The sequence below is a fragment of the Plodia interpunctella genome, chromosome 1 (genome assembly GCF_027563975.2).
Source record: "Plodia interpunctella isolate USDA-ARS_2022_Savannah chromosome 1, ilPloInte3.2, whole genome shotgun sequence".
Taxonomy (NCBI): domain Eukaryota; kingdom Metazoa; phylum Arthropoda; class Insecta; order Lepidoptera; family Pyralidae; genus Plodia; species Plodia interpunctella.
The window spans coordinates 5,202,607-5,229,537 of NC_071294.1; the positions used below are offsets into that span (position 1 = coordinate 5,202,607).

At 37.2% G+C, this 26,931-nt stretch overlaps 2 protein-coding genes across 4 annotated transcripts; both read left to right on the forward strand.

The window, feature by feature from the left end:
* Positions 1 to 630: 630 nt before the first annotated feature.
* LOC128673440 (serine/threonine-protein phosphatase 1 regulatory subunit 10-like) lies at positions 631 to 20,001 on the forward strand. 3 transcript variants are annotated; one of them, XM_053751289.1, is made up of 6 exons: positions 631 to 775; positions 995 to 1,113; positions 5,453 to 5,550; positions 5,990 to 6,264; positions 7,742 to 8,881; positions 18,363 to 20,001. In XM_053751289.1, exons 2-6 carry the CDS (start codon positions 1,111 to 1,113, stop codon positions 19,805 to 19,807), a joined length of 2,961 nt encoding a protein of 986 aa, XP_053607264.1. In that variant the 5' UTR covers positions 631 to 775; positions 995 to 1,110; the 3' UTR covers positions 19,808 to 20,001. The 3 variants fall into 3 exon arrangements, with proteins under 3 accessions (XP_053607264.1, XP_053607256.1, XP_053607272.1); XM_053751281.2 differs by having other exon boundaries at positions 640 to 1,113; XM_053751297.1 differs by lacking the exons at positions 631 to 775; positions 995 to 1,113 and adding an exon at positions 1,465 to 1,488.
* Positions 20,002 to 20,542: 541 nt separating this feature from the next.
* On the forward strand, positions 20,543 to 26,674 carry LOC128673434 (uncharacterized). Its single transcript, XM_053751268.1, has 2 exons — positions 20,543 to 21,302; positions 22,008 to 26,674. The coding sequence occupies exons 1-2, from the start codon at positions 20,998 to 21,000 to the stop codon at positions 25,675 to 25,677; spliced, it is 3,975 nt and encodes a 1,324-aa protein (XP_053607243.1). The 5' UTR covers positions 20,543 to 20,997; the 3' UTR covers positions 25,678 to 26,674.
* The last annotated feature ends 257 nt before the right edge of the window (positions 26,675 to 26,931 follow it).

Sequence of the window (26,931 nt, forward strand, 5' to 3'; positions counted from 1 at the left end):
GATTTTGCATAAATTTAGCACCGCGCGCTGGTGTTTGGCTGGCTGAATGTCAAATTGATGTGTCAGTGTCAAAATTACAAAAAGAAGACCTAGAAAACTATAGGCGGCAATAGTGCCAAGCGTGGCTAGGGCGCTGACGTCACTGTTATAATCACAGACGTGACATTTAATTTTACCTAGATAAATTACACCTATGTCTGTGGTTGTATTGTATTGTAATATGCACAACTCTTGTATGAGCGAAATGTAAGAAACGAGGGGGCAAGTGATGTGGTCTATAGTTTTCTCTGTCTACAGGGTCGATCGATCAAAAAGCAATACCGCAGAACGTACGTCCCTTTCTGTTGGGTGATCGAGTTTGATCAGTCTGAATTCCATGAGTGGAGGTTTATTTTATGTCTAAAATAATTTATACGCCTAAAATTAGTAGTGCTAAAAATGTTGTATTATTCAGATTCCATTATAAACACAGATATAAAAACATTGAAGTTTTAAATCTGTGATTGTAAATTATGTCTGCTGTTCAGGATGATGAATGGGTCCTTTTCCAACATGGCAACACTTTCCATTCGTTCTTCATTCAGTTGATTTCCTTTTCCGGAAACTTTCACTTCAGTTCATTCGATCTACGTACAATTGATTTCATTTTTTATTCTCTCTCCAGCGAATCTCGTTGCCAGACGAGCGTGCTTGAAGCGGTCGTTCTATTTTCCACTGGCTTGGGAAACTGCCTAGCCTTACTTGATTGATTAATATTGTGTAATAATATTGTTAGGTATTTCCTGTTAATTATTCGAATAATTAAATTAAAATTCACTTGTATTTAACTGCCCTTGGATGGAACTATATATTCGACTAGCAACAAATACCATTTTACGAAAATAGAAACTTCGTGAATCATCGTTATAAACTTTAATTAGTGGTTTTTTATGTTAATTATCCTAGAGCTACATGTTCAATTAAATCCGATACATGTGAATTTCATTGTGAAAAGGTTGACTGCTGTCGTAACTGGTCAAATTGCGACGCAATATGATGGGCCGCCATCTTGTTTACGGAGCTTAGGCTGCGTTGGCTCGTGCATTTGGATGTTATTTTTACATAGTAAACATGGTAAGTTTAATTTCTCCCATAGATAACTTAAATTTAGCTTAGAAAAAAAAATCTTGCCCTATCCAACTTAACAGTACAAATAACCACGTTAGTCGGGCACGTTTCTATTTATATTAACATTATTGCCTCTGTGCCTAGATAGGTAACTTCGGTGCTGTTTCTATAAGCTGTGTTGGTATATCATTACCTTCCTCATGTTGTGTACTTTAGAACCGCCTATTTGTAATTAATAGGTATCTATGCATCTAAGCATTTTTATTGCGTCATCCTTTATTTTACCTACTTATGACCGCCATTTTGTTATTAGTTACCGATCTGCCTACGCATGTGACCTCACAGCTTTTGTTACATACCTATGTACAAAATGTGTTTTAGGTATGTACTATCTGTAATTGTTATGTCGCGAAGCAAGATTCTTGATTTATTATTATAAATAGGCCATAGAATAGGATGGCTAATCGTACTAGTCTTCTTAAATTTGATAATATTATAAATGATAGTGTTTATAGTTTGCATGTGAGCGTTACTCATCACGCAAATTCTATTGGACATATCGATGAAATACAAATTATATAAGACATAAAAAGATATGTATATTGTCTACTAAACGCAGGATGAATAGGTACCTATTCTAAAAGAAATACTAAAATCAGCACAATTTCGAAATCAACACAAGGCAGCATAGTGTAGGTACCTATGTAGCCTACGACTACGCCCGAGATTACGGCACATGCATGATGTGGCGGATATCGTGAACATTACAACGACTTCTTTTAAAGGTCTAAAAAGGTCGAATAATGTGCACTTTGCAAAAGGAGCACTCGTCCAAAAATGTAGGTACTCTGAATGTGTATTTCTCACAAATTAGTCCCAAAATAAAAAAAATGTGGATTTTTAGAAAGTGCTTTTTCATACTTATGTACGTACTTGACTTGGTATTTAAAAAACCAATGAAGCACCTAGTAATCATTAAAGTCCAGACTATATTATAAAATATCGTCAATGAAATTTTTACACGGATTTGGCAATTGAACAAATAGGTAATAAATGTATTATTTGCTTAATGTTTATGGTGGCTATGTAAAAAGCACTTTCTATTGGACATTTTGAGAAGTGCACAATATGAAAAGTACTCCTACAATATGAGAAGTGCCCCTTGCGAGAAATGTACATTTTTGGTAGTGCTCATTTTGCTAAGTAGTACACAAAACTACGTCAGACTGTTTTTTAAAATTGCTGTGTAATGACAGGATTGTCATCAACAATATTGCATTGAGTAGGCGCAATAGCGTCTGATTGCTTTTTTTATTCTCGACGGTGTCTTCGAGAAATAGAAAATTATTTTTGTTTAAGGATGTAGTTACGGTAGTAACTCGGGATTTTAGTAGTAAGAAGCCTAATGTAAATTAACGGTATTACTACTGATAGTACCTAACAAGTAGATTAGATTGGAGGACGTAAACTACATAAGTACTTAGTGGAGCTTAGTTGAGGAATAAAATATCAGTTGCATTCACTTGTGATTTTCGAAAATCTTTGATGTGATTTATAATTTTAGATCATTTCTTATGCCTACGTATTGTCGTGTACTAGTTGCGTTGTGTGTGTTTGACCAAGACTTTGCTAAGACGAATTTTTGTTTCTTTCATTCACTATGAAAACAAACGCGACAGTTCATATACTTATGTATCACGTCAAGCAACGTGATAGGTAAGTGTGGGCGCAGTATTAACATGTACCTATTAATATAAATTTAGAAAATGTTATCTTCACTTCGCCATAAATTCGCTCTCGTAATTTTTTCATATTATACGAATGTTCTAATTCAGAAAACCCGTAAGACAAAGATAGTGAACTTTATATGGTCGCAATTATTTTTGCAGGATATAAGTAGCATTTTATGAACATTTTATGATGAATAATGTATATTGTATATTTCGGCTTTTAGTTATTTTTTAAAATGTGTTTCAAACTACTCTTGTCACTCGCCAATCATCATTCATTTTTGTTGTTGGTCCATAGTTTGTAGGCCCATCTCATCCTCTTCTGTCCCTATCGACCTATTGCCGTCGGCAGTCTGATCAAACAAATAAGTTTTGCCCATCTTTCCGACTTCATGCTGGTTACATGCCTGTTAAATCTCATTTTAGTTTCGCAGACTTCGTATAAGCGCGACGAAGCTTAAGAATACCTAACTAGATGCCTACGATCGCCTGGACTAAGACCATGGCGTATTATAAATACCTACGAACCTTGCGATAGTGCAGCTGATCTCGATTAGGCTGATAAACTTTTCCGTCTTTTTCGTATGTGTATGTGTATGTTTCGTATGTGTATTTCCGTCTTTTTCGTAGTTTAGCTGTTCTTTTATGATGTCAGCATGCTTCAGATGCTCTGGTTTTCTAAATTAATTAGGGTAAACATACTGGTTATCTGCCATTTTAGCGCCTTGTTGACTTCAGAGTTGATTTCTATCATAATGTTGTTATTCTAAAACTGTTGTTTTTTTTCCTATATCCTACAATAGTCTACTTTCATATAATGTAATGGCTATAGACGTATCAGTGTTGCATAATTTTCATAAATATATATATTCGAAAAATAGCAAATATACGGGTTATCGGCCTTTTAGATCGATTTCGTCCACTAATGCACTGGTTATCGACCACCTAATTCACGGTAGAAAAATGACTCTTATCTCATAGTTCATAGGGTTTATATGTATGAAAGTAAGATAATAAATAAATTTAGATAAATTGTATATTTTCACTTTGTTCTAGGCCTTAGGTAACAAAAGTTTACTTGCATTTTTAAGTCGTAATTATCGGCAATTTTTTAAAATAGTGATTTCAGGTGTAATTTTATTATTTTTGGCCAGCCTTTCGTTCGAATGGCTGGAAACAGGTTTTGATTTGACTAGTTTTTCGGCCGCTGAACTTGCAGTATTTTTAAAGGTACATCTTTGAAAATACAAGGAATATTGGCGGCCGGAATCTAGTGTAAATTCACAAAAGTCGCACTCTTTACAAATATTACGGAATCTGTGTTAGTGAATTTAAGGTTTCCGATATAATAACAAAGAGAAATGACGTGAATAAACCAGTTTTGCGACCGGTGGTCGGAAAGTATATTTTGAAATTAATCTTTTACCTATTGTCCGACTACCAAAAATATCACAAATTATGAATAGTTAAGATAGTTTGGGCACTTGAATATTGAAATTAAACATACTAAATACGCACAAACCAAATCAATCACCAATAAACAAACAGTAAAACTTAAAAAGTTGCCTTTGAAAATCAATCCACCTGCTATTTTTGCGCTAAATTCGACACGCGTCCACTCACCACATTTTTTAGTGGTGATTGAGGGCTCAGTTCGAAAATGTCAAGGTTATGCCGTTGGATAATGAACCGTGATGTTCGACCGAATCGAATGGCGCGAAATTTTTAAGAAACGGTCTATCACACTGTCATTATTTAAAATAAAGTGCGCAGTGGCCGTTAAGGGGTAGTGGCCGGCAAACCGGTATGTTTACCCTATATGTTATATCTAGCCATAATAATAGCCAAGCAATTTAATAAGATTCTTTAAAATCCTGTTACCGTGAACAAACACAAACGGGCAAGATACTTATCATTATACCTAGGGTCTATTTTCATCAGGGATCCCTTCTTTTCCAAACTTTTATATATGTTTTTCATTTATAAACTTTGGCATAATCACATCATACTGTCATAACAGTACTTTTGCCTAATATAATTTCGTTTTTACTAATATTTTTTTTTTATAGAATAGGTAAGTTAGATTTGTTAGTTATTTTGTGACAAAAGCAAGCGAGCATTACACGGCAAGTAAAATAAAATTGTTTGAATGGTAGGTATGCTTTAAGCAAAAAGTCGTTATATGATAGCTGTCCGTTTTGGATTTAACGCATCCATTCGTATCCAGCAATATTTTGTCTCGCTTATTCTCTGTTGGTCGCGTCCTATTCTCTATGTTTGAAATAAACTAAAATACTACAAACTCATTTTCGTATCATCATAGTCATTGTAGCTGCATTGGCCATGACTCACTACTAGCGATTTGCCGAATGTCGCATGCCAAATTTTTCGAAATCTGTAGGAAATTTCAAGGAAGAGTCGAGAACAGGAATTTCTCAGCGGTACATCGCTACCCATCACCCTAGATGTCATACAGTTTATCTTACAAATAAAAATAAGTGTTAACAGTTTATAAATTTCAAGGGTGATACCATGGGCAAAATCTGGGTTAAATATGTTCTGGTCTTCGTACATTAATATTTCTATGTAGTATTTACCTTTTGTTTTTGTTTTAGCCCCGGATTGACCCTGTAAAATTATTAGAGTGCCTTAGTGTACTCTTATCTCCAGCTGGTGGAATCAAGAGTAGAGGCGAAGTCGAGAGGCTGGCAACGTAAGCAAAAATTTATTTTTAGTGTTCTCTCTCATTATACTACTTAATTACGTTTGTCGCCTGTGATCTAGGTCCCTTTGTCCACGGGAAATTTTGTTGCCCTTGCTTTCTGTGACAAATATAATGAAATAGTTCCCTTCCAAGCATAGAGGGACCAGACTAGACCTACCAGGAAACATAGAAAAACTTAGCATGTTACTAACGTCCACATGCTGTCTCTTTTTCCCATATTGTGTACCCATTGTGTAAAAAAATCCACGTGCTACGTGTTTTATGTGTCATGGTAGCCTTCCTGGACCACGAGCGAAAAATGTTTACCCCCCCCTGGTCCCTGAAAAACATTCATATACACAGGGGGCCTTCATTCAATGTAAAGGTTACCCTGTTAACTATATTATGAAGTTAATTACTAGTTTATAAGTGTCATTTTTTTTTTCAGTTTGATGACAAAATTTTCTAAGAAGCTGGTATCTAAATGTATTTACATTCAAATTCTGAAATGCACTGATACCGAAATATTGCGTTTATTCATGGGTTCTGGTGGATGGTTACTTGTGCATATGTGGCTAACAGAAAGCATAGTCGCAAAAAATTGGCCACTCGTTCGAGAGTTACTAGAACTTCTTTTGCTTTGTCCCGTTGACATAGAACGTCTTAAAACTAATAACTGTCCAAAACTTGTTAAGGAGTTATCCAAAGACGGCAATCATTTTGGTAAGTTATTTCTTGTCACTTAATTATTTTATGCTTGTAATTCCAATTCAATAATAGGTTATTCAATTCAATAATGTATATAACATAATAGTAATAACATCGTATGTAGTATGTATCGTCTATCATAATTATATGTCGAAAATATGAACAGTTAGCTGGTACCGACTGTATTAAACGGATAACATATACAGTCCTGTAATCACTATGAAACTCACCCTGATCATAAGTCCGAAAAATATATTTCGGGCTATGCGCATTATAAGGTATACAGAGTATATACAATGCGCATATTGTCCAATTATGTCCTTAACAATTCACAACGTATTCGCTTTTGTACGCCGCTTCGCCGGCATCGTTTCAAATTCTGCCCTGCTTCATACTTCTATTGTTCGTTCCTTCGTACCCAAATAAATTGTTTTTCACATTTATAATATTAGTTAGAATTAGGTAAAAAGTAGCCTAGATGTAAATTATCTCAACAAAAACAAATCGCATTAATTAATTGCTGTATTTTGGCATGGAAGATTCTACTGCAGCTACTTCTGTATCTCGACTCTATCAATAAGATAGCTATTCTATTAACGGAAAGGTTTTGCTTTTTTCAATCCATAAGGTAATAAATTTGGTACCGCTTTCATATGAAGTTACTTTCAGAATTAACGGTATTATGCTGAGTGACGTTACTTTTAATTTACCGGTAAACTCTTAATAACAATATTATGCATTTACACGAAAGTTATAAAAACTGGATTAGTTTTCCAAGTTTTGTCGTTGTAGCTAAGTTATGTTGTTAATACACGGAGTCTCTATATTGGTCCGTGGGCCGCGCAACTCATGCGGGAAGTGGCAATTTCGCCATGTTACCAGTTGAATATATCAATTGGTAACATCATAATATGATTATTAAATTGTATTTTTTAGTTTTAGTTTTAACGTTATGGATATCATACGTAATCAAGCCCTGCCGTAGGGATTTAGGCGATGGTAATGGGAGACTACTCTAAAGTTTACTTCCTAAATATGAATGAAAAATATTAAAGACTATAAAATGTAATTTAAGCATGTGACAAAGTAGGTGGTAGTTTTTTATACAGGTTACTATGATAAACACCGTATGGTTTTAATGTTGAATCTGAAGTTATAATGATAAAAGGTTGAATATTAATATTCAATTAGTATTATAGAATAAATGAGTTTCTCCGCGCTCTTACGTGTGTTCCTAAGTTCTATTACATTTGTAAAAAGTTTACCTCCTGCTTACCTCTGCGTAAAAAGTTTTACCGTTGCAAACAGGATAGAAAACTTTCATATATTGTTGTCAAAACAGTATTTGTTAATGTTTTTGTTCCATCTCTTTCATTGTCATTTTTTCCCAAGAAATGTTAGCTTTATATTTGCCTCCACCTTAATATTCCTGCAACTTTAATAATGTGAACTATTATATCAATCTATATCCTATCAATCGCTTATTTTTTAGCTATCAGAGCACTTGCTTCGAAGTTGGTGGAACAATGGCTCAAGACTGTGAAGGGGGAACAAGTGTTACCCATACAGTTGACAGAAATTGCTCAAATAATATCGGAGTCTGATCATGATTCATCTAATTTAATTAGCAGCGCTATTGTTAAAGAGGAGGAACATACTGATTTCCAAGAAAAAAGAGATGAAGTTGTTGAATCAAAAGAAATTGATATATCCAAAGATTGTAATAACATGTCTGATTGTGAAGTAAATCTCTCAAAAGAAGTAGACAAACCAAAAGAAGAAGAGGCTTTACCAGTTCTGAAAATAACTTTAAAAGATGGAAAACAAATAATATCTCAAGTTGATGATAGTAACTCAAAATTAACAGAAGAATCAACGAACACGGAAAAATCTAAAGATAAACATAAAAGCAAAAGTAAAGAAAAGTCACATGATAAAAGTAGTTCACGATCTAGTTCCTCGAAACACAGTAAATCACATGATTCCAGTAATAAAAGTAGTAATAGTAGCAGTAACCATAAAAGCAGCTCTAGCAGGCATAGTAGCAAAGATAAATCTAGAGATAAAGATAAGTCGTCTTCTCATAGTTCCAAATCTAAAACTGAAAGTAGCAGTAGGAAATCTAGTGATAAATTAAATACTTCGAGTAGTAAATCTAAAGATGATCGAAGTAAGCATACATCTTCTGATAAAACTAAGTACAAAGAAAAAGACAAAAAAACTGACAAAAATAAAGACGATTCCCAGAAACCTACTATTGAAAAGTTAGAATCTGAGAAATCTGAAACTCCGTCAATTCAAAAGTTGGGCAAGATTCCCAAATTGAGCGACATTAAAAAAGAAAAACCATCAATATCAATCGAAGTTAGAAAACCTGATGAGCCTAAACCTAAAACAGTAAAAACGTTTAATTCTAAATTTAGAAAACATGGATTAGAAGAAGAAGTGAAACCTCCGCCTTCTCGCGCCGCTATATTAAGTAAAAAAGCCGCGCCCGTTTTACCACCAACAATGCCTATACCAAAGAGACCGTCACCTGTACATAACGAGACTCCCCCAGAAAAGAAACCTAAAACTGTAGAAATTCTTGAAAAACCTGGAGCAATAAAACTGATTCCCCCAAAACCAAAGCGTAAGTATGATTTAATTATTTTTTTGTTGTATACTGTATTAATATGTTTTTATTTTACAGGTTTCATCAATGAAGCTGTGCCAATGTTGTCAGTGATATGTGTTCAATATTGCTTAGGTTCTATTTGCGTCGGTGGTAAGTCTAAAATGTATAACTTAACGGGTTCCAAAGTGATTGTCACCTGTACGTTTTTTCGAAAAATAAATGGTGAATATAATTCCTTATATCTTTCGTTCAATATTGACCTGACTTTGTTTAAAGACTGAAGTGTAAGGTGCTGGCAATGCTGATGCACCTTCAAAGGATCTACGTGAGGACTCACGGCAGAGCTGTTGGCATCAACCGGCGCTCCAGATGTGAATCTTCGACTATCCGTGAAATTGCAAACATGTATAGTCACAAACACGTTAAGTTCACATGCAATGATTTGCAAATAAAGATTACATAAATAATTGGCAATCGGCGATCGGCAAATTTGGCTTTGATATGTAGTGATCATAATTATATGGGATTCTAGGAAATAGTAGGTACTTAGCATATGAGATCATATAATTATGTAGAAGCCAAACTGAGATATATCGATATACTCAAGGTTCATTACGCATACAAGTTCTGCATAATAACGATTTTAAACAGCTAAGTATCTTATGTTCGACAATCCATACAAATTATGCATAGTTATAGAAACTTAAGATTTATAACCAGGGAAATATCATATTGGTTATTACACGAAGCAAACTAAACAAAGCAAATTTCGTACAAAAGTAATTTATTTGCCATACCTAAGAATTCAGCTAAACCCAGATTTATGGTGTCAATCATCTCTATCTCTATTAAGTGTGAAGAATGCTATGAAAACTTAGATGAAAATCAGTTTATTCCCTGATAGAAATATATAGATAGAAATATATAGAATAAATAGATCATAGGCCTCTCGGAATCATTTATTAGTTTAAATTACTTTAATATGTACTATATATTCGACACATATCACACACACACATCCGCTTATCTAAATTCATTACAAATGTATTACAACCGAATAGAGATAAGTGTGACTGTAGGTACGTGAAAATTAAAAAATTAAAACTAATATGTACTACAATAATGCCAAAGTACTTATTCGAATATCATTGGATGCAAAGTTTTAATCTAATAGCATTTTTATCCTGTCCCATTAAATTTGAGATTATCTATGTTTTAGTCTGTGCATTGAATTACTCAAATAATAATTATGGGAGCTCATTTCAAACATCCAGAAGTCAGTTATCCAGTATTGGTACTTTTCCTAGATGTGAGGGTAGTGGCAAATTTCCGCCATCCTGTTTTAAGATTCATTGATAAATGAGTAAAAATTGTATATCAATGAAAATGTACCTACCGACTCAAATAACCAACATAAACAACACACCCACTACCTAGTTCACTCTGTATAAAAATACTTACCAGTCTGTTCTCTAGCAACATTATTTTGATTAACATGATATTCTAAAGTCTGTGCACACCCAGTTTGTAAAGTGTGCACGTGCACTTTTTTTGTATGGAATTGTAACGCACGTGTTTTCCACCTAGCCTCAGTTCCATAAAAAAAACCGCACGTGTTACGCAATTTGTGTGCACCAACCCCTATTAAAAGTAGGTCCTAGTCATCGTCACGATTTAATAAATGAAATATTCTACATCTAGCGCAGGAAATCTTAGATTAGTACATCTATGAACCTTTGTGAGATTTTCAATTTAGTCTGAAAATATTGGTATACCTACTTGAGATTTGAGTCTTAATTTTTGAAAGAAATAGCATTCACACATTTTAACTTGACACTTGCTTTCTTATTAGATGACACTAAATTATCCACTAAGTATGTACCGTAAGAGAATTATGAGACCGTCCAATTTCGATTTAGTCATATCGCGATTATAGTTAAACGGAGATATAGTCTAACAGGGGTCTAGTCCAATTGCGATTTAGTCAATTACTTTAATCTTATTGAGATGTAGTCATAAAGCTTCTAACCCTACTAATCGATTTAAGATATTTTGCACTATTCGTAAATTCCATTTACGTATTAATTCAATTTGGACGAAAAATGACAGTAGAATATGATCATATTATATCAGTGGGCGAAGTGCGAGTTTACATTTCACTTCTCATCATAGAATCGATTCAAAGTGAGACGGAGCGAACCAGCCATTGTGACGCAATGTGATTGGTTCGCTGCGTCTCATTTCGAATCGATTCGATGGTGAGAAGTGAAATGCAAACCCGCACTAACCCTTCTGATAAATAATTATTTCCGCGTCGCGGTTTGTTTTTATTACACCACAGAACGTTAGGAATGTTCGTTCCTGTTGTAGGTTTTAGTAGAAAAAAGGTAGGTATGATCTCATTCACCATGTCTTCCCAGGTAATTTGAATTGCCTCCTGAATATATTATAGACATATAGAGCTACGATGTATTATTTCTCGTGGTTTTATTTTAGTGTTGATTTGAAGAAACTGGTACTACCTCTATTTTAGTAAAATCGTGCTACATAATTAATTGTACTATATTGCCGGATTCCTTACTGAGGATAAGTAACCGTTGTTCATATGTTGGCATATAGGCGTAAGAAAATATAAAACTTGTGGATATCTAACAAGAGCACTTCCGGGTAAATCAAAGCTCCGTGAATTTAGTATAATGATCCTAGAACTGCCAGATCATATTCGCAAAGAAGCTATGTAAATATTTTGAAGGTTTATATTTATACATATAGCTACGAACTATGGGGTAGGGTTTATTTAGAAATGGATCCATGTGTTGCAGTGTAGTTGCATGTTTCGTGAAGTGGATAATTATTTTTCGCCATTATAGTTATTATAAACGCTCAAAAAGTCGTAACTATTATTACATATTATGTACCTATTATTATAATTAATTCAAAAACAAATCCATTACGCTGTAATTTATCGAGACTGTAAATAGTAAATACATGCCGGGACAAATATAAGTATGGTTCTCTCACAATAAACAAAGCTCAACAGGACTGCTTTTAAATCTAACCCTAAGATATATGGGTTATAGCACAGCAGCTGATAGGTGAACAAAAAGCATCCAGCTGACATCTACCAATCTTACAGATTATAGATTATCTAGCTTTAGCCCGCGGCTTCGATCGCGAGATTTTCCCACGGAAACATTTTGCCGGGATGAAAGGTACCCTATGACCTTCTCCTTACTTCATGTAGAATGCAAAATTTTAAGAATATTGGTTGAGTAAATAAAGCGTGAAGAGATAACAAAGTTATTTTCGCATTTATAAAGTTTACAATGTTAATTAGGATTAGGATAATGCACATGAACATTAGGTAGGTACTTAGGTAATCCTGTCAATATACTTATAAAATCGGAATTTTTGCAAGCGAAACCGCGAGCAACAGCTGATCTGATAAATTTTTGCTCCCATAAGTTTTGATTAAATCAAAAGTTTATTAGGTATGTAGTGAGAACATATGAACATTTTCCCATTTCGGACTGTTACCTGTTTCCCTAGGGAAACCAATTGTAAGCAGGTTTACTTAGGTAATAAGTTTATATGTCGCAAAAACATAATTCAAATTTTTGTGGTCCACTATAATCCAATGTAGGCAAACTAATCTTATTTCTTTGTTCTTCGTTAACTCTGTTTTTATGAACAAAAACAGCATTGTAGAGTAGAGGTATATTGCGTCATACATTGAGTATTATGAATTTCTCACAGGACTTTGCCATGATGGCCTTTTTTCTTCTGCTATTTGCCACACCATCCATTACAGTAACAGTGACATAGTAGTAACCGAATTACTGGGGGACAGGTTAGGTGGTTTGATTTTTGATACCAAGTATTTCATTAATTCATGTTCACAATTTTCTTAACTATTATAATTTGATTACCGATAAAAAGCAATTTTGCAAATTAAGACTAGAGAAATAATTATTAATAGCTTAGGTATAGCAAAACATGGACTGGCAGTTCTCGAATCATCATAGGCTAAAAAAGGCTGATAAAACTACCCATTGAGTGTAGCTATTAGTTCCTGTTAAGAATTTTATTACTTATGTAATTTTATGTACTACCTACCTATGTAGATGTTAGAAGAATTATTATACCTATTAAAATAAATAATACTTAAACATATTTCATTTTACGGTTTCCCGCGATATGCGATACTAAATCAAGCGGGGTTTGTGTTCGTACATACCTAGATACCCATAATCGACCTGTTTACCCTACATGTTGATAGGTTCATGATAGTTTGAATTTTATCAAATTTAATACAAACTAACTTCGCGTTAAATATTGAGACAGTAACTATCGTCAGAGATTGGCAAAAAAGTAATTGGAAGGATTAATATCCATGATTAAGACATTTTGTAACCATCACTCGTGTTTACAGATTACAAAAAATAAGAGAAAGCAGTGGTTGTGAACCGTAAGGTCACCAGTTCGAATCCTACTCGTGCTGCATGAGTTTTTTGGTATGATTCAAGAATGGTAGTTTTCGTCGACCACCACTTGCTTCCAGTGAAGGGATATCGTGGGGAAACCTGTACTATAGTTAAAGATTTATCGGATAATGTGTAGAATGAAATGGACAGGGCAATAGCAAACCCTTCCATTAAAATTGCCAAGGCATGTGTGTTTCATTCCATACAGTAGCCGCGACCCTCAATCATGAGGAATACGTAGTCTTTTTTGGTTAGAGATAGAACGCGAGCCAAATCCAGGTTTACGCCCTAGGTCCAGGTAGTCGTTTTGATATTTTGCGCTTATTTTATATATAAAACAAAACGAAGCTTGACGTAAATCGAGGCATTACGTTTTTTAATCAGCTTTGAGAATTCTTGGCGCAGTCTGTTTCTTGTAAATGATGTATGGCCTTGTATAAAGTCACCGCTCGCTTCCTGTCCGTGATTTTTAAACAGACTTAAAATAGGAAGAAGTTTTTCGTCCAAGATTTTAGGGAACGAGTTACTTATGTAGGTATAGTTCAAAAAATAAGAGAAAGAGTTCAGTTGATGACTCTTGAGGTACCTATATCACGCAATCATGATATAGGTATGATCAATGTAATGTAATGTAACGTAATGTTCTATCTGTGCACGCAGTTCAAATATTCTATTTTGCTTTCTTTTTATTTATAAAACCTCTATATTTGTGAGACATAATTGTGAAAGTTATTACATGTACCTACGATAACTAAATGGATGTATAACAACTATACATACCTACATCCAGCTAGTTCCAGCGGTATCGCTGGCTGGCGCGGTGGGGCTACCGCCCAGGGTGTTGGGTACAAAAAGTCTATTCAGTGCCCATCCTTTATTATAATATTAACCACCATTAAACCATAATAATTTATACCTACACTTAAACCTTCCTCTTGAATCACTCTTAGGTATTTTAAAATCCGCATCAATATCCGTTTCGTAGTTTTAAAGTCTACCTCAACGACATTCAGACAGCGGGAAGCGACTTTTTTTATGCTATGTAATGATAATGTTTTGTAAACCTATACATAAAATGGTTCCCTGCTTTTAAAAAATTCCGTTCCATTTAAATTTCTAATTACAATTAATTTCAATTTTCGGAGCAAAATGCTCGAACGGACAGACAACCAGGTGATTCTAGAACTCAATTGTATCCTCCGCTTTCTATAAGGTTCTTTTTAATGTGATCCGCGGAAACCTAAAAAACAAGCAAATTAAGAAACTCCTTTTTTTTTTTAAATCTGTTTTTATAATATGGTGCTGAAGGATTTTGGTCCATATATGTTAGTTTGAAAAATGAATTTCATTATGATGATATGCATTTAGATACCTATGCTTATAAGTAGGTAATATACAATTTTGTATCCCGATGAACTAGTAGGTAATCAAATAATACTTGCATGAAAACTTCCTTTGGAACTCGCTCAATCTGTTTTATAATTCTCTACATAATATTTTTGTCCCTTACTAGCGGTCCGTCCCGGCTTCGCTCGGGTAAAAACATAATAAGTTATACACCAAAACCTAAGGAATCACTATCTATTGGTGAAAATCGCATAAAAATCCGTGCAGTCGTTTTTGAGTTTATCGCGAACGAAGTGATAGATCAGGATTGTGGTAAATAATACAACCAACAGATTTTTCTTATATTTTCTTTATGCATTCTAATATGCAGAATGTAATCAAAGATCGGTTGAGTACTTTATCACAGATAAAAGTCGTTAGACGGGAGGTTTTTTTTGTTAAGTCGCGAATAGTTGTATGGTTCAAGAAAATTTGAGTGATACTTATTCCGATTAGTTACCAGAGAGCGGATATTCGAGTGCATATTTATCTAAACTTCGACGTAGTAGTAACATAAAATGTAATACCACCTCTAAAATATAAAATATATTTTTTATATTTGGTAAATTTTAACACCTGCTTCAATTATTTGACCTGTTCATATAGGTACACACCTAATATTTACCTAAACAGAGCCATCTCAGTTTTATTTTACGCAAGTAATTAAAAATATAAAATTTTAATCTGAATTTTAGTACGGAAATCTAAAAATGGAATAATATTCTTCAAATCAATAATTTGCACTTAATTAGGTATATATCATTTCAATAAAATTCAAAAATCATTCATGATTTTTAAATCATGATATAAAAAAAATATTTAGAAGTGGTATTACCGCTCTATGTTACTACTACGTCGAAGTTTAAGTAAATATAGGTACCTACACTACAATATCCGATCTCTGGTTATTACATATATCAAAATTGGGGTTACAACTAGTAAATAAAATTGCTTTTTATTGATGCATAATTAGTAATCAAAGTACATGCGAGTTCAGGAATGTTTTAAATACAGACACCCACCATCCTTGGAAAAAACTGGATGGCTGCAAATTTTCTTGTTTGTAGGTTGTAGAATTAATTAGGTAGATACTTTCCTACCCTAAAGTAGGTATCCCTTACGGTGATTTGGAGTTTGTAAGTTATAGTCAGTGTTTGTGATTTTGGTTACTTACCTAAAAGATATTTTTAATTTTTTAAATTGATTTAACGCGTATCTACCCAAAACAAAAGTATAACGTTTGAATCACAGATTTATTTGGTTGGAATCTTTAATCACAAAGAGTACCTATTAATTTTTGTAGGACCGGATTTGGAGGCCAGTGGAATACCCTAAATTGTTTTCCGCACATAAAGCTAAATGTACACATTTTTTTGACGTGGGTATCAATTTTTTTTCTATTTAGTAAATAATTTGTTTAATCAATTATATTTTAATGTAACAATGTATTTTGTTGGGCTACGGGACAACTAGTAAATCCGGCCCAGAATATTAGCAAATTGAACTAAAAACTTTAAAGTTTATAGTGTTTAAAATTATTAAAAACGTTGCTCGTCGACTGAATTTCGAAGTTACTAAATTGGCAATTGTAAATCAAATGATTGGATATCTCCAAATCTTGAAGTAGATACAATAGTTCCTAGCAGCGGTGTCTCTGCTGTTTCAAGATTTATTATACCCTTATATTAAATATCGTCGAAATCCGTACTGGTAGGAGATTGTAGTTGAGTAATAAACATCCTCACGTATTCGCATACGAATCTTTACCATTTAACCCTTCTTTTCTGTATCTAGTTCCATTGGATGTCCCCAAGCCACGCTCTTGTGATTTTTTTCGGTAAAAAAGTGCCCTATGTGCTATTCCGGGTTATATACCTGGAATTTCATGAAATCTTCCAGCAAAATTTCTGATTTCGTGATTTAGCGTGAAGTTATTAACATCCATGCCTCTCAAATTTACACACATTCTCACATTTTTATTATTATAATTATGCAAGATTCCATGTTTATTTAGAGAAACTTAACAGCCTCCCATGCCTTGTACTCTTGCCATGTAGGTACTAATTAAGTACCTACTTAATTAAATTTTACTTTATCAGCATACCTATATAGCCTTTTGAGGTTGCATTGAAGGAAGTTACACGTGTAGGCTGCTATCAATTTATTTATTTTTCTGAGGAATACCCACCCACATATAATTTGATTCTAAATAGGTACTGATTAATGCCATAAATGTATAAGTATAGGTTGTTAATTGTATCTATCAAGTTTTCATGCGATAATTGATTAAAAACAAGATTTTTTTCCTCTGAATTTATTAAATATATTTTCTTTTTAGCAATTTTAAGTATCATGGATATGTATATACATGGAGGATGCCTGTATTCATTCAAACTAGGCTCTTGGTAAATTTTCATTCATTCTTAAGGAAATAAATACATGTTTAAAATTATACGTAGGTAGGTACCTCTGGATATAAAGATAGACTAGCTAGAAAATATATTCATGAATTAGCATTTTATAAATCACAATGTAAGGCGGTTACGCCTTACATTGTGATTTACCTGTGACCTAATATAGATAGGTATTTGAGAAATGCAATTATTTTATTTTATTTTAACATGTTCAAATAGAACCTAGGTAAAAAACTACTCAACTAGAAATAAATAAAAAGATTAAAACAGAATAAAATAAAATTGCGTCATATTTAAAACCTATTTCAGTTCATAGGAAATATCAAAGTTCTAATCCTTCAAAAGGTTTTGTAGTCTAACCTAGCTACTAGAATTTTGTGGCTATTGTAAATAATAGTTCAACTTCCATCTAGGTAACTTATTAAATCTCTTTATTCGCAAAATATTCATTTATCTACGTTACCAATATAGGTAGGTATACCCGTGCGTCCTCTCTTGTTTCTAATATTTTTAAGAAGTTTATGGGGTAGTGTAGGTTTTTGTGTTAATATTAGAACGATATAAGTCTAAGTGTAGCAAATAGGTATATAACTACTTAACTAGAAATAGATAAATAGAAATTAAAATTGCTGGATAGAAATTAAAATTTTCTTTTCAAGCTTTTAGAGCTACTGTTATGGGAAGCGTCGCGAGCTACGGAGCTTGTGAGCATTACAGATTAGTCGAAAAATAAATAGTGTATTTTGGTAAAACATATATATTTCTATTGCTTATGGGTAAAACAGACAAAATGTTCAAAAGGCCAATGTGGAAAATAGCCAACCGTTCGTTCCGGAGGGCAGTTTACCAGCGACCGACCGTTCTTCGAGAGAGCTGCCCCAGTAGGTACCTCGCTACGTCTATGGGTATACGAAACAGACCACACATAAAAATAGTTATTTGGATTCAATCATCCTTCTACTGTTCTAAATATCAAATGACTTACACTAAACGATGAATGGACGAAACTTTGTGAGTGGGTTCATGTACCTACCAATACACTTTAAAATTTGCTTTTTCAAAATTAAACTTTGGACCCTGTTATTTATATGTTTGAGACTATTACCGCATACGATATTAAAACTAGTTCATATTTTTTATTCATAAATGTTAAGTAGTTATATACTATCATTGCATTAATGAAATTAATTTATATTTTTATGTCTGTTACAGCAATGATGCTCTTAGAAAGTGATATGTTCATGGACGCTCTAAATGCCTCGGCTACAAACAAAAAAGAACCTAAGAAAAGGAAACGCCGTACAAGTGGTTCCAAGGATGGAAATGCACCAGATGGTTCTCCGCCCTCTACTCCTACAACGATGACTAGTCCAAGTAGTGAAAATAAGTCTGTACCTCCCAGATTTTATCAAGATACTTTAGAAACCGAGGAAAACAAAGATAAACCTACTGAACAGGGTTCTGAAAGCAATGAAATTGTAGACACGAGTATTAATTCCGACAAGGAAAATATAGAACAGATGGACACGTCGGAACCTCACACGGTGACTATTAATGGTTTAAAAGGAGTTTTGTGTTACCACAAAAGAAAGGGACCCAAAAAGAGTATTAAATGGAAACCAGATTGTGAACTAGAGGAAATTCAATACTTTGAATTAGATGAAACTGAAAGGGTGAACGTGACAAAACCGTTTACGGATATGAAATATTTGGAAAGAATTCACGAACGAGAAGCATTCCAAAAGGGTAGAAATATCAGCAATGATGATGTTATGGAAGAAAAAACAAGCTGGAGGCCACTGATTCCTATAGATACTGAGGGACAATTACAAGTGGAATATGGAAAAAACAGCAAAGAAAAGGAGATACAAGCGATAAGACAAAAAGGAACGTTACAGCCATTATATTTCCATAAGTCAATGATTCCTGATTCTCCTCTTGAAGCAGATCCTGAAACTCACCCTTATACTGAACCAACAATTATACCTCTTGATGATGCCACAGGAAACCAAGACAACATTAGTGATTTCCGTAATATGCCATGGCCAGAACCTAAAGGTAACGCTCCACCAGCGTCGAGTACTATGAATATTCAACCAATATTTCCACCGAATATAACCCAGTTTCCGAATAATTTTCCAAATGCTCAATTCCCTGTTGTGCCAGGATTTCAAGGACCTAATATGGTCTCTAACGAATGGCCAAATGGAGTATCCCCAAATATGATGCCACCAATGCCTCCAACTCAGCTTCCTCCTGTAATGCCTCCGGGTATGATTATGCCTCCAGATAACATGATGATGGGTCCGGATATGTTTGGAGCGCCAAACCCTATGTTTCCTGGACCACCTGATGCTTTTAATATGCAACCGAATATGTTCCCAGTTGATTTTAACATGCCAGTAGGTCCACAAGGTCCCCCTGGTCCCGATGGGTTTGCAGGGCAAGGGAACTTTAGAGGTGCAATACGCGGTCGTGGATCTAGCGGGCATTGGCGCGGTAAAAATTCTGGCAATTGGGAGGGTCCTAATAGAGGAAGAGGAGCTCATTCACGTGGAGGACGTAAAAACGTTTGTATTTACTTTCAAAGGAAAGGATCATGTCGACAAGGTGATAACTGTTCGTTTTTACATCCTGGTGTGAACTGCCCTTACTAATTTTAATAATATAATAAGTCGGTTGTAAACAATTTGTAAATGTATCAATAATAAAAAAAAATACATATTTAAGTTTCTAAAGTTGTATATTTATAAGAGTTAGATACTCAAAAGACTGTTAACGTAAATAATTTTATTTAAATGTATATAGTAAGTAAAACTTTGTGAAGCTGCAAATAAAATTGCCATTTATATCTTTGCGTATCTTTATTTCTGAAAGGTGTTTTAAAGCTCTTCCACAAATCATTGCCGAGCGGGAGTGCGCTTGTGACATACTGAGTATTAATTTATTGGCTTAGTATGGTGTTCAATAGAAAAAAAATAAGTACAATATTCTATAGAATTTATCAAACAGCAGAATTATTTTTCAATATTGTTCATTTAATATATTTTTACATGGAATTTTTATGGAAAATGTTTTGGTTGGCACACTACAAACAATAGCAGAATTTAATTGAAATATTTTTTTTTTCTTTTAACATTCTTCGACTAAATGGCTATTTCTTTGTGTAACTAGATGAAAATCGGTTTAGCCGTTTGAATGAGGGGAGTTTAACGTGTCTGTACCTGTAAGTTTATTGATGCAATGCATTTTATAGCAGTAAAAATGGCTGAACCGATTTTGATAGTTTTTTTTATTTGATAGAAAATTTAATCGAGAGTGTTCTTAACTATGTTTGGAAAATGTTTGTTCAGCCGTTTGGAAACATCAGCTCTTTTCCGGTAGATGGAGGCTCGGGAGGATACTGTTACCGATACATAAGTCGTTCCCTGCATTAATTTATACTGTGGGCTGGCGGCAATGCGTATGCTTTTACTATACTGAGACACGCGCAAATAACGCGCCTTATTTGGTAATGTTCGCGGTCCTCGATCGTGATTGGCGCTCGCAGTCGCTATAGCCCGTTGATAGCATCACGCGTTCCCGCTTCCCGCGCCCGCTCTCAAGTCAGTCTGTGTCGTCGTTCGTCTTGTAACAGTCGTGTGTGCTAAGATAAATGTTCCGTGATTGTAAAGTGTCAAGGCTCCTCATTGTACGATAATAAACGCTGTTGTACCTACCTAAGTCCACTAATCTTTCATTTCTAACATCTGGTCCATTCGAGTCGGACAGTTAATATTAAAGTGCAACCGCGTCGCGTTCCGCGTGCCTCAGTCAGGACACCTACCAGTGAACTCGTTTCATCACAATGGTGGGAACAAGAAGCACGGCGAGGGAACCACTCGAGGAGCCATCGTCCATCACGGAGTCACCCCGACCTATAGTCACTAGCGGCGGCACTCAAGATGAAACGCTGCACGACACGGCCGCAGCACTGCCGCCCGGTGGCACTTCGGCACCCGTCGCTCCCGTCACAACTGCGTCCAATGGGTCGCACGCCACCACGACGGCGGGAGTACCACAGCCAAACGACACCAGCCAGCCGTTGAGAGACCTAACGGCGGCTTTATTAGAGGTAGTTCGCGGGGTTCGCCCCGCACCCGCGACTCACAGGTATGCTGACTTACCTTACTTTAATGGAAATACTGGTGACTGGTTATATTTTAAAAGTGCATTTGTCGAGTCACAGTCCGCCTTTACGGAGGCGGAAAATAAGGCCCGGCTTCGCAAGTGCCTAAAGGGAGTAGCTTTGGAATCGGTAAAGGGTTTATTTGTAGGAGGTATTGAAGCGCTAGAAATTGTGGAAAGGCTAGAAGCACGTTTCGGCCGACCACACGCTTTGGTTACAAACGAACTGGAAAAATTACGCCACTTACCAAAGTTGGTAGATAGTCCAAGGGAAGTCTGTATTTTTGCTTCTAAAGTAAATAATATTATATCTACTATAAAGGCACTAAATAAAATCGAGTACTTACATAACCCAGAAATTACTAACATTGTATGCGATAAATTAACGACAGTTTTACGACATAGGTGGTATGATTTTGAGGCTTTGGCGGATGCATCTGAACCTAGGCTGCTTGTCATTGCTCGTTTCTTAGACAGAGAGGCTGATCTCAATTCTAGGCATGCCAAATGTGAGATAGTCGAAGAGCGAAAGGACTGCAAGCGCCATCACTGTGGCACCACAAACACAAAAGTCAACATGTGCCCTATATGCAACGCCTCAAGCCATTATACCCCGGCATGCCCTAAATTTATATCCATAACCGCTTCAGAAAGGTGGGAGGCAGCTCGTAAAAACAAATTATGTTTTAGATGCCTTGGCAAACGGACATGGAATCACAGATGCAAAGGGAAGAAGTGCGAAGCGCAAGGCTGCGAGTACTACCACCACAAGCTGCTGCACGACGACGCAGCGCAGCCAATGAAGAGTGACAACGGCGTGGCGGCACCACGACAGCGAACGCAAAGCAACAGAGTCGGAGGTCAAGCGACTGTCTTCGAGTCGTGTAGCAACGCGACTACAGCAGCGGCGGGAGCACTGCTTTCGGTGCAAACCTACCTCAAAGTTTTACCAGTTCAATTATCGGGACCACATGGTGAGATAGATACTTATGCCTTATTAGATGACGGGTCCACCATTACATTGCTGACATCAAGTCTGGCAGACAAGATTGGTGTCGCTGGGCCAGCAGCACCTTTTGTCATAGAGGCCATAGCAGGAGCGCACATCGACGCTGTTAGCTCCCAGCAAGTAAAGTTCTCCATTAAAGGTAAGTACACAAATAATAAAATTAATATCGAGGCACGTACCATAGATAGTTTGAACATTTCCCCCCAGTCTGTGCCAACCGAAGCCCTAGCTCATTGTGAACATCTACAAGACATTAGTGACCAACTTGTCTATGCAACAGCGGAACCACTTATACTAATAGGACAAGACAATTGGTCCCTGCTCATTGCATCTGAGGTACGACGTGGTAAGCTAGAACAGCCAGTGGCGTCGCACACACCTCTCGGCTGGGTATTACACGGACAAAAAAGAGTATGTCCCTACGGTCGCGGTGGCTACATGCTGCAAGAGCGTTTTCATTGCAGCCATGCACATATGAAAGACAAAGCCCTTGAACAATTAATAAAGGAGCACTACGATTTGGAGTCATTGGGAGTAGAGCCGCGCCGACCTCAAGCTGACCCTGAACATCAAGAAGAATTTCCCGAAGCTGTAGATCCTATAATAAACAATCACTATATGGATGACTATTTACAGAGTTTTGACACCGCGGCTGAGGCGAACCGTGTGGCTCAGGCAGTGGATGCTGTACACCGTCGAGGCAACTTCATGCTGCAGAAGTGGGCATCGAATGACAGCAACGCCATCGCCGGTCTCGCAGTAGAGCCCATGACTCCTAATGTCAACATCAATGAAGAAGAAAAAATATTGGGGCTCGTTTGGCGAATAGCCGACGACACCCTGGGTTTTAATTTATCTAAATTTTCCTTCAACAATAGTATTACTAAACGTCAATTGTTGAAAGAAGTTATGTCTCTCTATGATCCTTTAGGCCTTGTAACGCCAATTACCATCCAAGGCAAACAAATATTACAAGAGGCTTGGCGCAGTAACGTTGGGTGGGATGACCCCTTACCATTTAAATTAGACCAAGTTTGGCAGACTTGGTTAATTTCTTTACAAGGTTTAAAGGATGTAGCACTACCCCGATGTTACCCATTATTTAGTTCAGCAGAGACACTTGAGCTGCACGTTTTTGTTGACGCGAGCGAAGTCGCCTACGCCGCTGCGGCTTATTGGCGGTCAGTAAACGACAAAGGCGAGGTACAGGTCTCGCTCGCGGCAGCAAAGGCACGTGTGGCCCCCATTAAGATTGTTTCTATACCTAGACTTGAATTACAGGCAGCTGTTCTGGGTGGCCGGCTGGCGCACGCCGTCGAGCTTCATCACTCGCGTCGCCCGGATCGTCGCGTGCTGTGGACTGACTCGCGCACCGTGTTGTCGTGGCTGCGCGCGGGCTCGCGTTCATTCAAACCCTTCGTAGCGCACCGCGTGGCCGAACTGGAAGAGACCACAACGACCTCGGAGTGGAGATGGGTGCCCACAGCTGACAACGTCGCCGACGACGCTACTCGTCGCGTACAGACCGACTTCACAGCTGCACATCGTTGGTTTCGAGGCCCGGAATTTCTATACAAAGAAGAAAAACTCTGGCCGCACGACAAGGACCCGCTCCATTCCACAGAAACTGGCGAAGAACGTGTGACTGCGACCACCATTCGCCCGCAACTCAAAGATGCCCTACCCGATGTGTCGAGATTCTCATCCTGGATCCATCTAATCAGATCAACCGCACGCATACTGCAATTCATCGATCGCTGCAAAACCCACACCGTCACCGCCATGCGTAGAAAACGCACTCGCTGCACTCCATCTGAGGACCCTGACTGGACAGGCGTCCAGCCCCGGTCATCCCGCGCTAGCGCAAGAACGACTCCACAGCGCAACCACAGCAATGCTAGCGCCTCCCGCACCTACGTGCCCCTCGCAGCCTTTTACACGCGCCGCGCTGAACTCATATGGACACGCGCCCTTCAGGAAGACTGCTTTTCGTCGGAGCTACGTGACATCACCGGCGGGAGGAGACTATCTACTGACAGTCGCCTTCGACATCTATCCTTGACTACGGACCAAAATGGCGTATTGAGGTTACGCTCTCGAACTGCCGCCGCGACTGATATCAACGAGGAAACTCTGTCCCCAGCAGTGTTAGACGGAGACCACGCCTACAGTCGACTGTATATAAACTGGATCCACCGAAAGTTACATCATAGCGGCGTCGAATGCGTTACAAATGAGATACGCCAAAGATTTTGGATGCTACGCATTAGACCCACAGTAAGAGCAGTCATCAGACGATGCCAGCCCTGCAGACTGCGCCGTGCCACGCCTCCTGAACCGCTGACGGGGAACCTGCCACCGTGTCGCCTCACCCATCATCAGCGTCCATTCACACAAACAGGATTGGATTATTTCGGGCCGCTTTCAGTCACCATAGCGAGACACCATGAGAAGCGCTACGTTGCCTTATTTACCTGCTTGACGACAAGGGCAGTTCATTTAGAAATAGCGTCGTCACTCTCTGCTGATGCTGCTGTGCTCGCACTACGTCGTATGATGGCTAGACGTGGTTGCCCCGACACTGTATGGAGTGACAATGGTTCTAACTTCCACGGAGCTGATGCTGAACTACGAAAGGCAGCCCTAACCTCTATGAAACAAGAAGCGGACATTCGACAAATAAACTGGCACTACATTCCTCCAGGTGCACCGTTCATGGGCGGAGCTTGGGAACGGTTAGTGCGTTCAGTTAAAACCGCACTGACGGCTACATTGCACGAACGTCACCCTCACGAAGACGTCCTCCACACTCTACTTACGGAAGTCGAACATACGATTAATTCTCGACCACTGTCACACGTGTCGGTCGCACCGGAAGACGACACCGCCTTAACCCCTAACCACTTCCTATTAGGGGGTCCTTCAAAGGTTCCATTACCGGGCGCATTTACCAAGGTAGACGAGCTTGGACGGTCGCATTGGAAAGCTGCTCAACGATTGGCTGATCTATTCTGGCAGCGCTGGGTGCGGGAAGTCCTACCTCTCCTTCATCATCGGCGGGAGCCGCATGGTCACGGCGAGGCGGTAAAAGTAGGCGATGTGGTCGTCATAGTGGACTCCACGTTACCACGAAACGTATGGCCGAAGGGAAGGGTGGAGCAGGTCTATCCAGGCGCGGACGGAGTAATACGAGTCGTAGACGTCAAAACTAAGAATGGCCTAATGCGTCGCCCGACTAAGCGTTTAGTTATATTGCCAGTAGAATGTGCCAGTTTCTCCAAAAGTCAATTTGTAATTCATTTAGTCTATAACTTCAATGTAATAATTCAAGTTATCATTGAACTTTATTAGTTATATTCATAATTTGTTTAATCTGCCTATAACTATACTAGTTGTTGAACTGTAATAGTTGTTGTATACATGACGCGTTTTGTCGTGGGCTTGTCACGACATAGTAACTCAAATTATTCCTTACAATCGATAAGCTTATATTACGGTACAGCGCGTCATTGTATTCATTGGAATTATGTTCCTGTGTAAGTCATTGTATTCATTGGAATTATGTTCCTGTGTAAGTCATTGTATTCATTGGAATTATGTTCCTGTGTAAGTCATTGTATTCATTGGAATTATGTTCCTGTGTAAATCATTTTATTCATTGGAATTATGTTCCTGTGTAAGTCATTGTATTCATTGGAATTATGTTCCTGTGTAAGTCATTGTATTCATTGGAATTATGTTCCTGTGTAAGTCATTGTATTCATTGGAATTATGTTCCTGTGTAAATAATTTTATTCATTGAAATTATGTTCATGTGTAAATCATTGTGTTCGTTAGAATACTTATATGTTTTGTGTACGTCATTGTAAATGTTAGCATTTATTGTATATTTCCTTGTACACCGAGCTATAACTTGTACCAGTTAGCTAAGTAAGGACCACTTAAGTATTAACTTGTCATCAACGGGATTACATGTATCGGTAGCTGAATACTGCCTATATGTTTACTGCGTTCACACGGCGGGAGAGATGTTACCGATACATAAGTCGTTCCCTGCATTAATTTATACTGTGGGCTGGCGGCAATGCGTATGCTTTTACTATACTGAGACACGCGCAAATAACGCGCCTTATTTGGTAATGTTCGCGGTCCTCGATCGTGATTGGCGCTCGCAGTCGCTATAGCCCGTTGATAGCATCACGCGTTCCCGCTTCCCGCGCCCGCTCTCAAGTCAGTCTGTGTCGTCGTTCGTCTTGTAACAGTCGTGTGTGCTAAGATAAATGTTCCGTGATTGTAAAGTGTCAAGGCTCCTCATTGTACGATAATAAACGCTGTTGTACCTACCTAAGTCCACTAATCTTTCATTTCTAACAGATACCAACAACTTCCATGTATCAGTGTGTTGTGCATCGTACTTAGCAGCCAAACGGCTGAATCGATTTTGATCCGATTTTTTTATTTGAATTTAAATTTAATCGGGACTGTTCTTGGTTATGCTTAGACATAGACATTGTCTAAGCATAACCAAGAACAGTAGCAGTTTGAAGACCAGTTTTGTAAAAAATAGATATGGAACTTTTGCTAATTAGATACAATCGATATTTC

Bases quoted from the DNA above. Each gene is read 5' to 3' on its own strand.
- LOC128673440 (XM_053751289.1), top strand. The intron at 5,551-5,989 runs GTAAGCAAAAAT...TTTTTTTTTCAG, and splicing joins GAAGTCGAGAGGCTGGCAAC to TTTGATGACAAAATTTTCTA. The intron at 8,882-18,362 runs GTAAGTATGATT...TGTCTGTTACAG, and splicing joins GATTCCCCCAAAACCAAAGC to CAATGATGCTCTTAGAAAGT.
- LOC128673434 (XM_053751268.1), top strand. From the start codon at position 20,998: ATGGTGGGAACAAGAAGCACGGCGAGGGAACCACTCGAGGAGCCATCG. The intron at 21,303-22,007 runs GTATGCTGACTT...ATTATGTTTTAG, and splicing joins CCCGCACCCGCGACTCACAG to ATGCCTTGGCAAACGGACAT.